We start from the raw sequence: 12,423 nt of genomic DNA on the forward strand, positions 1-12,423 counted from the left end.
TCGGGCAATTGAAGTGTCGGGCATTTGAGTGTCGGGCAAACATATCAGACCCATATTATTTAGTACACTTAATTATTATCATTTGAGTGACCGCAACTAGTATGTAACCTTTTTGAGGGGTGACCGGCGACCGAAACTAGTACCTACGTAATTTTTGATTATGACCGCAACTATATAGTACACACCGTAAAAAATGTATATTAAAAAGGTATACATCAATTGCGCCGGAGCATTTGGCAATGACACAGACTGTCTTGGTTAGTTTTAATTTTTATAATAATTATTTTATATTATAATATATTAGTTAAATATTAATTTATATTATTATTAATATATTATATTAATTTATATTAATTATATTATTTTTATAATAATTTGTACAACAATAAACAAAAATATATACATTACACACAATTTAAACAATTTATAATCTAAAAGTCGATGAATGTAAAAGTTTTAAAACATTTGATATAAATATGCATCGTATTTCATCGAAAAAATTAACGCTCCGCATTGACTTATCTGGCAACATCAGCTTCATCATAATGTGAGGCAATTAAAAATATGTCTAACAAATGGTAAAATATCATATTTCATCACACACTTAAAAACCATAGTTGCAAAACCTATTTGTAAGTTCCTTATTTACCAAATATACAACAATGCTAATCTTTTAGTTTTGTAATCAATAGAAATAATAGGCATTACACATGTTTAAATAATGATGTATTTAAGAATCGATCAGCTCAATTGACGTACACAATTTATAACATGTAAGTATCGATCGGCGCAATTGATATACCTTTTTCCTATCCCATAATTTTTCTTTTTTTACCAGTGATTTACGGCGCAATTTATATATGCCCATTATTATAGAATATATAAACTCAATTAGACCTATATTGTAACCATAAAAATTGTGATTTATTAATTTAAATGACTGTTTTTTTTTTTTTTTTTAACATTTACTTGAATGTTATATTTTATAATGTAGTGGTATACATACATTTTAAGATTTTTTAGTAGTACGTATATTATTATTATTATATAAATTATTTATAATGCGAATTCATAGCATTTTTGATTCTGAGCGGAGTGATAAATATAACATTAATTTTAAAAGAGTGAGTTATTACTTTGGGAACCACTTAACTGCAGTAGGAGAAAAGGAACAACGAAATCTGTACTAAATGCAAGTTATTTACGTTTACCTGACTTGGTATTCAGTTTGTGTGCACTTCTATCCAATAAGTCCAATAATTTCTTTCAACAGTACAATAGCATATTATTATGCGTGGTGTTTGTATATGTGCGTATGCGCGAGCGAAGAAATTCTTCGGCATATTATGTAGTATTGTGTATTTGTGTTAAACCGAAAACCGGGCGAAAACAATACTTATATCTTTATATAGTATTATGTGGGTACTAAACTGGTAACCATTATCCTTAGAATAATGTTATAACAACGTCATTGAATAGGAATAGTGTGTGTGTGTGTGTGTGTGTGTGTGTGCGTGTGTGTGTGTGTGTGTGTGTGTGTGTGTGTGTGTGTGTGTGTGTGTGTGTGTGTGTGTGTGTGTGTGTGTGTGTGTGTGTGTGTGTGTGTGTGTGTGTGTGTGTGTGTGTGTGTGTGTGTGTGTGTGTGTGTGTGTGTGTGTGTGTGTGTGTGTGTGTGTGTGTGTGTGTGTGTGTGTGTGTGTGTGTGTGTGTGTGTGTGTGTGTGTGTGTGTGTGTTATTGAACTTCTTCGGAAAGGCTTGACTTATTTTCATCAACTTGTAAGTGTATATATTTTGATAGATTTGAGAAAACATTAGGCTAATTTAAAAATGGAACCTCCCGCAGGTGCTCAAACAAGACTTTGAGATTTACGATAGAAATGTTTGTTTATAAATGGTTGCCGTGAGTTTTAAAGCTATTATAATAATAATTATTGGTTTCCATTGGTTAAAAATGGGTGTTATTGATTTAGGAGAAATAATTAGTTAACATTAATATTTTAAAGTAGGCTGAGTTTTACTAATAGCCGCTAATATACGGATGTCCTACCACTACCAGGGTCAGGGGCGTATTTAGATATTTTTTTTGGGGGGGGCTGTGGTATTTTCTGCAACTGAAATTCCCCAATTCAGCCTATTAAAAATAAGAGTTAGAAAATTAATACACAATTTTAATTTTTGTCATGATTTTTAATGTTTTCAAAAAATTAATAATGAAATAATATATAATAATAATAATAATAATACGATATTCATATAACAAATCAAATCAAATTTAAATTTCTTTCTTTGCCACTGTTAGCAAATTTATCTAATAAAATGTCATCTGGTATGTCAATGTCTCTATGAATAGCTAAAAGGGCAAGTCCCACTAGTCTGGATTCTGAAGTTGTATTTCTTAAATACGTTTTGAGTCTCCTCAACGTCGAAAAGCTGCGCTCAGCTGTAGCGGTGGATACTGGTATTATTGCTAGTATTTTTAGTAATTCATACATGTTTGGATACATTAAATTATCACAGACACTCAAAGCCTCTATAGCAGTTGTGGGCCTTAAGTTGCCTTCAATATTCTTCCACTTAGCTTGCCAAATTTCGTACTCTGCTTCTATAACGTCATTTAGCCCCGGTAAATCATTTTCATAAAATTCAACAGCTTTTTTTAAATAAGAAAATGGTTTTTCAACTACAATACTTGGTAAGACATATTGTAATGAAGTTATAGTTTCATTGTGAGGTATAAATCTTTCATTTAATGCCATCATCAAATCGTCCAAGTACGGTATAAAAATAGATTTTTTGTAATATTCTTCAATGTTGTTAGATGGTACATTGCTTCTATTTCTTTGACTGCTACAAATACGAGGCATTTTTGGTTCAATATTTAACTTTTCAGCAACATCTTTGGCTTCTTTATAAATATTGTTAAATTTTAAATCAACGTTTTCTCTTATGGATTGAAACACAGAAATTACATCGGAAACTTGATTAAGAGCATTAAATAAATCAATATTTTTACTTTGTAAATGTTTCGATAAATTATAAGTATAACTTAATAATTTACTAGACGCACAAATAGATATTAAAAAATTAAAGTTGCAAATACAATGTAAAAGGCTATTAGCTCTTTTTGAAGAATCGGTCCCAGAACATTCATTTTGCACTTCTTCTAATGCAGCTACAACGGGTTCTACAAATTCTTTAAAAAGCATAACTGCTTCATGGCGTAACACCCAGCGAGTTTCACATAAAGATTTCAATTTTGTAGATTGTGAATTTGGTTTAATTTCTTTTATTTTATTTTTGAGGAAGGTAGTTCGTTTTGCCGAACTGTTAAAAAAAGAACAGCATTCACTTATTATACCAAAAGCATTTCGAATATCTTGAGATTTTGTAGCATCCGATAAACAAAGATTTAGTGAGTGTGATACACAATGTGTGTATAATGCTTTTGGGTACATATCTTTAATAATTGCCTGAACACCTCTAAAACGACCACGCATTGCTGCAGCCCCGTCGTAACCCTGACCTCGCATTTTATTCAAATCAAAACCAATTTTTTTTAATGTTTCTTTAATCGTGTTAGCCAAACCTTCACCAGATATGTCATATACCGGAACGAATGTAAGAAAATCTTCTCGAATTGAAAAAACCTGCTCGTCAACATAACGAATACATAATGAGAACTGTTCAATTTGTGAAATATCAGTTGTTTCGTCTGCAAGTATTGTATAAAACTTAGTTTTTGAAACTCTTTCAAGAATTTTTGACTGAATTAGAACACCAAACAAATTTATTATTTCGTTTTGTATAAGTGGACTTGTATACATAGATTTACAACCACTAGTTTCCAAATGTTCTTTTAACACGTTGTCACCATTTTTCGAGCGATATCGAAGCAAACAACGGAAAGGAACGGTATGATTATTGTACGGTGATCGAGACGTGACAACGCGTGTATATCAGTAAATCAATTTTAGATAAAAGAAATCGAAATAACGATAATGCAGCAGAACCGCACGTCAAAATTAAACATTTATGTACCGAACTCAAAGGTATAATCGTTATGATCAAAATCGTCATTGACACATTATATGAATAAATTGTTCGTTGTTAATAATAATTCTTTATAAAATTATATTGAACTTTTACGATTTTACATCTAATAGAACATAATAATTAATAAGTAGACTTAATACACAATTCCTGGATTTCGGGGGGGGGGCTGAAGCCCCCTCAGCCCCCCCCATAAATACGCCCCTGACCAGGGTGGCTAATTGCACTTACCGTTGCGAGTTAAATCCAAAGGGATTTTAACAATCACAATTTTCTAAAGGGTTAGTCATATTTTAAGGGCAAATTTTACGGGATCAGCTAGATTTACGATAGAAAATTTTGTTTATTAATGGTTATTATGGGTTATAGAATTTGAGAATAATATTTATTTATTAATAGCTGAACTCGTATACTTTGTAGTCCGTTATAAATCCTACGTCTATTATGGCTCAAACTATGTGTTAAATTCGTTTCTTGTGATTTTGCTAACAGTATATTTTTATTCGTGTAGATAGACAATGGTCAAAACATATCAAGTAATAATCTTACAACAATATTCAATTTAGTTTATCATTATGTAAATTTAATCGTTTTATAGAGAAAAGTCTGATAATTCAAATATTAAATTGAAATAAATAAAGGATAAACTGACAGAAATCTATTTTTATAGATATAACTATATATCTGTATATATTAGTGCCTGTGACTTTAAACGTGTAATTTAAATACACGTGTACACGAAGTACGTGTAATTAACATACACGTGTATATACACGTGTAATTAAAAAACACGTGTATATACACGTGTAATTAAAAAACACGTGTATATACATACACGTGTATTAAAAAAAATTAATTTTTGTTACAAATTTCAGTAAGTTTATACAATTATATTTGTGTTTGAGTTCGTACAATTGATAGCTGGAAAAATGAAATCAAAAATAGCATAGGTATAGGAGTAAACAATGTATTAGTATTGTTTAATAGAAAAGTATTAACTTTACTGGTATGAATTACATGAAAGTAGAATGAGATTACTTTATTAAATAATAAACAGAACAATAAGAATCAATGTAAATAATATAGCATAACAATAACTTATGTAAATAAATCATAAATAAATAATATCATTTTAAACTAAACATATAATCAAAAAAACAAATAAGTAGGTAAATGTTTAAATAAATAATTAGTTAGGTATATCACAAATCAATAACAATTATTAATCATATTATGAATAATTTTCAAATAATAATTAAATATTTATCATGTTTTATTCAATAAATATTTATTCTAGTGTAAAAAAACAAGCATATTTACGTTTTCAGGTGATAAAGATGCTCTTTTACGAGTAACGATATTACCGGCCGTCGAAAAACATCTTTCTGAACTTACCGATGTTGCAGGAATTGTTAAATATTTTTTTGCAAGGTCGCCAATTACAGGATATTTAGAAAATCTAGTTTTCCACCATTCTTTGGGGTCCAATGTGAACCTTAATTGTGGTTCTGCTATATAATTTTCAAACTGTTTCGTCAAATCATCATCATCATTAAAGTCAGTCCCATAAATATATTCCAAAGCATTACTATGGCATTTTTGCTGGTCTCCTAAATTATTCAATGTCTTATCATTCAAATTTATCGTGTCGCTCATACTTAAAATTTCTTTTACTCTCGAGCGAATTTCCTCACGCGTGGATAACGCCTCATGCTCCAAATCTTTGTACCTAGGATCAAGGAAGGATGCAATTTGTTCAGGCAGTATTTGTTCTGTTGGACTCAAATCGAGAAAGAATCGGCGTTCAAGTTCTAACACTATTGTTTTTTCAAAACTCTGAATGACAGTATCTTCATCATCACTATGTAATAAATGTTTTTCTATAATTTTTTTAATTATTGGTCTAATCATCGAAATCGGAGAGTGCTTTTCAGTACATAAAACAATTTTTACTTTTTCTTTATACCTACATCGTAGTAGTAGTTCATAGACGTAATCCAATAATACATATAAGTATTATTCAACTATTATTAATATATCAGTTTTAAAAAATACTATTGATTAAAATACCGGGAGCTTAATTATGGGATTACTGGAGACACAATAATGCTAAATTTCACCTTTGGTTGCCTATTCGTTACCCTTATTTTGATATTTGTGGTAATATAATCAAATGTTATAAGTAATAAATATAATAATATACAATAACTATATTTCAACATTTAATCAATGTATTGTTTTATATAATTTTTATTTGTTACTTGCTTTACAATTTACAAAAGTATATCAATGTCTCGTATATTACTCGGGAAAGTAAAAATTTCTGTTTTGTTTTACTTAAGTACTTAACATATTCAGTAATAATTAATATTGACACATCATCAACTTACTGCATGTAATTATTATTACTTAAATTTTAAAACTACATTTCAATTTTCTATTTGTATATTACAGAACAATATGATTTTTTTTTTTATTCAAAAATGTAATATTTAAACCACCGTGTTAAACCTAACCTCGATAATATATTGTGTTGTAACATGCATAATAATATAATATATAAGAAATATTACAATTAGAACTATTAGAGCTATTAACTAAGTTAAGTAAACAATCACATGTAACTGGTAAAATACCAAAACAATTAAGTAATGGTGTAATACAATAACAATTAGTATAATTTTAAGCTTAGTAAGTAAGTATAATGTAACTAGTTTAAACTCAATATCGATATTACCGATAGTGTTTCGATTGTAAAATTTATATTTAAGGAATATGTGAAGACAGAAAAGGGGTCAGTTGGCGGTAGTCGTGTGACTCGATGACCACTAGTGTCAGAGCCAGGTGGTGATCGTGTGACTCGATCGCCACTGGACGTCAAAGTGTTCAATAAAAGTGCTTATAATTAATTTGTTCGTTTATTTGTGTACGTCGGTGATCGGCGTTTACGACAATCGTCTAATAATATTATAAAATAAATAAATAATTTATTACGTATTTCAATCTGATAGCAATCTATGAAATTATATTTCAATGTAATTTTTGCAATTTTCGCCACAATTTAGAACATTACTTTTTTACCAATAATGGCTCATACAACGTGAACTTCTTTACTTAACAGATAATGGTAAATATGAAACAACAACAAGCGCTCAGGTAAAAACAATATTTTTTACATTTATTATAAAAATATTAAAAATCAAAAATCAATATAATTTATCAGATCGTTGTCAAATAGTATAGATACAAGATACAAAGTAATTCCATATACGGTATAGATAAAATAATTTATACATTCTTCTATGCATATCTAACTGTAGTGGCTATTGAATTCATATTATTATGCCACCAAAAAATTTGTATTTGTTCTTTGCAGATTACCATTAAGGAGCTGGATACGCAAGTTCGGTGAAGATGAGCACCATTGTCACCAGAAATTTTTAACCGAGCTTCCCGTATTATTCAGTGTACTTAATCAGCAATCGATTACTTAAATCAACAATTAACTATTCGAATTACAGTGGTTTATAAAATAATAATTTTTAAATTATTATGAATAATAATAATTTCAATTATAATTAATAATTTTTAACTTTTATTTTTTTACACCAATTGTATCGTCGTTTAAAAATTGTCCTCAGCTTACTTTTAACTTAAATATAGAAATGTTACATTTTCTTTTTAGAAATAATATTATTTGTTTGATTGTTAACTAATTTAAGCTTCCTTTAATTAATTTCCAACCACAATGTGTAATATCGATGAATTTATTGCATGTACCTAAGGCATTTCGTATAATCGGTTTCATTAGGCATCAATACCAAACACATTCAACTCTAAAAAATTTATTCTTTCGTTATAATATTAAATGCCTTAGTTAGGACTTTGCTTGAATACGGTTAAATTGGTCCCTTTATACAAAAAGAAAACGCTACGAAATAATTAAGTCCAAAATCGTTTCCTCATCTTAAAAATTGATCACGTATCACGCTCATGGACCTAGTAACGAAATACTTGAATGGTGGTACGGTAGTCACTCACGCTAATAAGCACACACACACATTATCATGCATTGTACGCTCATAATATAGAAATTGCCTATATTTAACTCCTTAAAATAAGTTGGTGCCGAATCCACTTAATATGTCTTGTTTTGTAAGATATCGTATATAACATCATTAATTATACATTATACAATATAGTATACTGTGTATAATTAATGATAATATGTATATTATGTTGGTTGTTTAAGATAAATATGTTTGATTTAATTGACGCTTAGCTTGTATGGGATAAAATAAACTTGATTAGAATACGCTTGAATAAACTTGGTTGATTATTTATTGAGTTTTATGAACTAAACGATGTTAAATAAATATATACTGTTGTAAATAAGGGATTGCAGTTACTGAATTTTTTACCAACTTTTGGCCGGCGATTACACTCCCAGGTTGCGAGGGGTGGATGTAGGTGTTATGGAGGAAACTGGGACGTGGATTGTGTCGTGAATGGAGTTGGTACCAGTCACCATTCCAAGGAGATATATCTCCTCAACTCCTATATCCATATCTTTTCTATCGTGTACAGTATTTAATTTGGACAGGATATCTCCTGTTGGGTGATGGTGGACTCTAGGAAAATATAATATAATTATTATAATTCTGATGAATATTAAAAATAATTGTATAATACAAGGTTGGAAAAATTGTATTCCACAATACAATGTATACAGCCCTGTGAGTTCTTTTAAAGAAATTTTGTTCGCCATCCGTTATGCTTCTTCTAGCGTTACTTTGCAATTGAAGGGGTACACTCTTTGCGCTCATAGATTTCTGAGGTACTTCTGTAAGCAGCAGATCCAATTTCCCCAGACTATGGCGTATATCCTATTTAATAAAAAACAGGTTAAAATATTGCAGGTAAAATTTATAGTTGATATATTGATTTTAGAGTAACTTAATTTATTACAAGAATTATGGAAGATTGATTCAAATTTTGTTAATGAATAACATTTTTTATATTACCTTTATATTTGATTAGTATCACACCAAACTATAAAATTGCTATTCATTTTTAAAATAAGACCATCTTAACGTAGATCAGTGTGAAAGTAAGTTCATTGTATGAAATAAAAATAGGCAATGGAGTTTAAATGAATTTAAATATTTTAAAAATGTAATTGCACTGGTTATATATGTCAATAAAAAAATGTTTGTGTAAAAATATATTTTTAGATTTTTGATCATAATACAACCTTACTAATGAGGAACCTTGTTTTAAATTTTAAATCCTTAGCAATAAAAATGAACATTTTATAAATTTTAACCACGAAATAATATGCAAATTTTCGTGATTTTGACGAAATTTGTCAATATTTAATGAATTACAATAAAATAAGAAGCACCATTAATGAGGAATCAACAATTTGTAAATAAGTCATCATGACAATAAAATTAACTACCTCATAAATTACATCATAAATTTGAAAAAAAAATATTAACATTTTAACTTACAAGTTAATTCTAAAAAAAAGTAATTCATAATGTAACTCGGTTAAAAGTAACTTAACTTTAACTTTTTAACTCATTAATAACCATTTTTTTAAAAACAATAATCTTTTTTAGAATTGGGTTTTTATCTAATGAATATTGATGAAAATACTTTTCTAAGTTTTTTGGAGGGGGTTGGGGGTTAGGTGTTTGCCCTCATCCCCAAACAAAAACTCTGATTACGACTCTGCATCCATACCCGGAAATACACTACGTAGGTAATTAACGTTTTGATTAATATTCGTTATTAATGTATGCGATAATAGTTAATAATTTAAGCTCCAGGAATGATTAGGTACGCGAAATCGATTATGGACGCTTCGACCGTGTGAACTATATTCTGCAACTTGATATTATATCTTGGCTATTTTTTGTCAATTGCCTCGCATAACAATTAATGTACAGAGTGCACTGTTAAAACGTAATAAACTAATAAACAATTTTAAACTTATAGGTACCTAAGTTAAATGGATTTTTGGAAAAATATCCACTGGCGGGTCGTTAATTTGACTTTCACGCATAATGCTGCAGGTCACATGCACTACTGGGTTATTCAACACTATAAAATTAAAACAATTAAAGATATTCCGTCGTCTGAAAGGTAATTAGAAAAACTATGATTTAAATATTAAATACAATATATTATATTTAATCAACATCAAGGGAGCTGCAGCCCCCCCCCCCTATGGAATCATAATACTGTATTGTGACGTACTGACGTATTTTTTTTAAAATTTTTTTTGATATAGACGATTTCTGATGATTGTTTTTAAAAAAACGTTAATAAATAGATGTAATGTAAGGTTACTTTAATGAACGCGAATTACGAATGTTATTAATGTTGGTACGATCGTTACAATACATATTTTATAACTAAGTGTATTACTATTACATGTATTGTTATATACTAAGCTGATTTAATAGAAATTGATAAAAAAAAAAAACTAAAGTGAAGGTAAAATCAAATCAAATAACGTGTAGAAGGGGAATTTTCTGAGGCACCTACCTTTTTATTTATTTTTTTTTTGTACATCACCGCATGGATTGTAATTACCTGATTCATTGAACCTATAACTTATATTTTGAACCTAGTATATTTAATTAAAACTATACGCGTTATTTTACTTAACATTAAGTTCACGAGGTATAAAATCAAAAATTAACACTTTTAAGTTGATTATATCAATATTTATTTGGAAATGAATAAAATATAATTAACTTAATCATGTATACACAATAAAGTGGTGACAAATATTATGATTTAGTCTGATAAAATTACAAATATTTGTGGATTTTACATGTTCATTTTTTACATTTTCTATAAATTCATTTCCCTTACAAAGTAAAACAAATATACATTTAGGATTCTATTTTGCATGTTCAACCCATGGTATGTCATCTTATTTCCATTTTTGTAAGATGAGTCCACAGAAAAAAAACATTCAACTACATCTCCTACACTTGTATAGTTGTATATCTAAAACCAGATTCACTTAACGAATATTTATTTTGAAACACAGTGGGTGGATATGATTTATTATATGATTTTAATCTTGATAAAAATGTGGTATAATCTGAATATACTGGATACGAATTATTTCGTACTAAATAAACTAATGATGAAAGATCGTTTGAGAACTTCAGTAAGTTCATGATTTTTTAGTAAAAGTTAAAATAAATATTTGAAGGGAAAAAACAAATCAATAAGTTAATTTACCGGAAAAAAAATAAAACACAACTTGATTGTATAACAGTTCGTGAACAACTGTCTAAATATTATGTAAAATAATTATGTCTTAAATAATAAAATAGTGTCAGATAAATTAAACATTTAACTGATTAATCATTTAAATTTTCTTGAAAAAATTATAGGGAGATTGGTTGCACTGTAAGTGGGATATTCCCGCTTCAATTTTTTTCATCTACCTGTAAAAATGGACTCAGACTCCCCAAATACATACTACTATTAGGGATAACTATAAACAAATACTAATGCAAAAAGACGAGTAAAAATAATAATTTCATGGTGAAAAACAAAGAAATCAAAAAACTCTGTTCAGCAATATTTCGATAATTGAGAATCGGGATTATATTGACTGGGTATGTACTAGGGTCGCATGTTGTAGTAGTTACTATTCCTTGATGTTGGTGGCGTTAATAATTGTAGTAGCCAATTTGTTCATTATCATAGTATACACTCCTGTTATATGCGTTTTTTGATCTACCTCCATCGTCACGATGTTTAAAAGTCCCTGCAACGTTCTTAAAACATCCACGTAAAGTCAAAATATGAAACAACCATGTAAGTATTAGGTATGTAGGCTTGGACAATTTACTCATAGACCATTCCATCCGATACCAAATATATTGATAGTCATTATAATATATTTATATTATTAATAGTCACATGCCAACAAGGCGCAGTGATGTACACCGTTTAATATATATATAATATATATATATTTTCATTTCATCTACGATTATAATATAATATATCACGATTTTAATCGTGATTGTACCGTATCAGAGTAACTTGGTTACCAAATAGTGCCACCTTTTATAACACAATGGAACCGTGAAGAGGCGGTTAGGTTATTATATATCTATTAGTGAAAGATTTATGTATGAGTTAGTGTGTTAGCAACTTTTTGATACACATCGTGGTCACCGACCACTCCACACCCCATAAATTGGCTAGTTCACCTCTATATGTTACCCAGGTAATTTAAAGGTCAGTGAAATGAGGCAAACCGACTATGGCTGGGGTTGGTGGGATGCATTAACGGGACGAATAGTCGTCTTGTTGCTGACATGCCTATCTAT

The 12,423-nt window shown here is 29.1% G+C and overlaps 2 protein-coding genes and 1 pseudogene across 2 annotated transcripts; all 3 read right to left on the minus strand.

The window, feature by feature from the left end:
* Positions 1-2,068: 2,068 nt before the first annotated feature.
* Positions 2,069-3,051, minus strand: LOC149060322 (52 kDa repressor of the inhibitor of the protein kinase-like). Its single transcript, XM_089216375.1, has one exon. It carries the CDS (start codon positions 2,863-2,865, stop codon positions 2,263-2,265), a length of 603 nt encoding a protein of 200 aa, XP_089072501.1. The 5' UTR covers positions 2,866-3,051; the 3' UTR covers positions 2,069-2,262.
* LOC149060323 (52 kDa repressor of the inhibitor of the protein kinase-like) lies at positions 2,967-3,825 on the minus strand. Its single transcript, XM_089228684.1, has 2 exons — positions 3,102-3,825; positions 2,967-3,013 (listed from the first exon to the last, which is right to left on the minus strand). Exons 1-2 carry the CDS (start codon positions 3,823-3,825, stop codon positions 2,967-2,969), a joined length of 771 nt encoding a protein of 256 aa, XP_089084810.1.
* Positions 3,826-5,260: 1,435 nt separating this feature from the next.
* LOC149060324 (E3 SUMO-protein ligase ZBED1-like) lies at positions 5,261-10,663 on the minus strand (annotated as a pseudogene).
* Between the last annotated feature and the right edge of the window lie 1,760 nt (positions 10,664-12,423).

The sequence above is a fragment of the Diuraphis noxia genome, unplaced genomic scaffold, assembly GCF_037042655.1.
Source record: "Diuraphis noxia isolate RWA-SAM2 unplaced genomic scaffold, SU_Dnox_SAM2 contig0001, whole genome shotgun sequence".
Lineage (NCBI taxonomy): Eukaryota > Metazoa > Arthropoda > Insecta > Hemiptera > Aphididae > Diuraphis > Diuraphis noxia.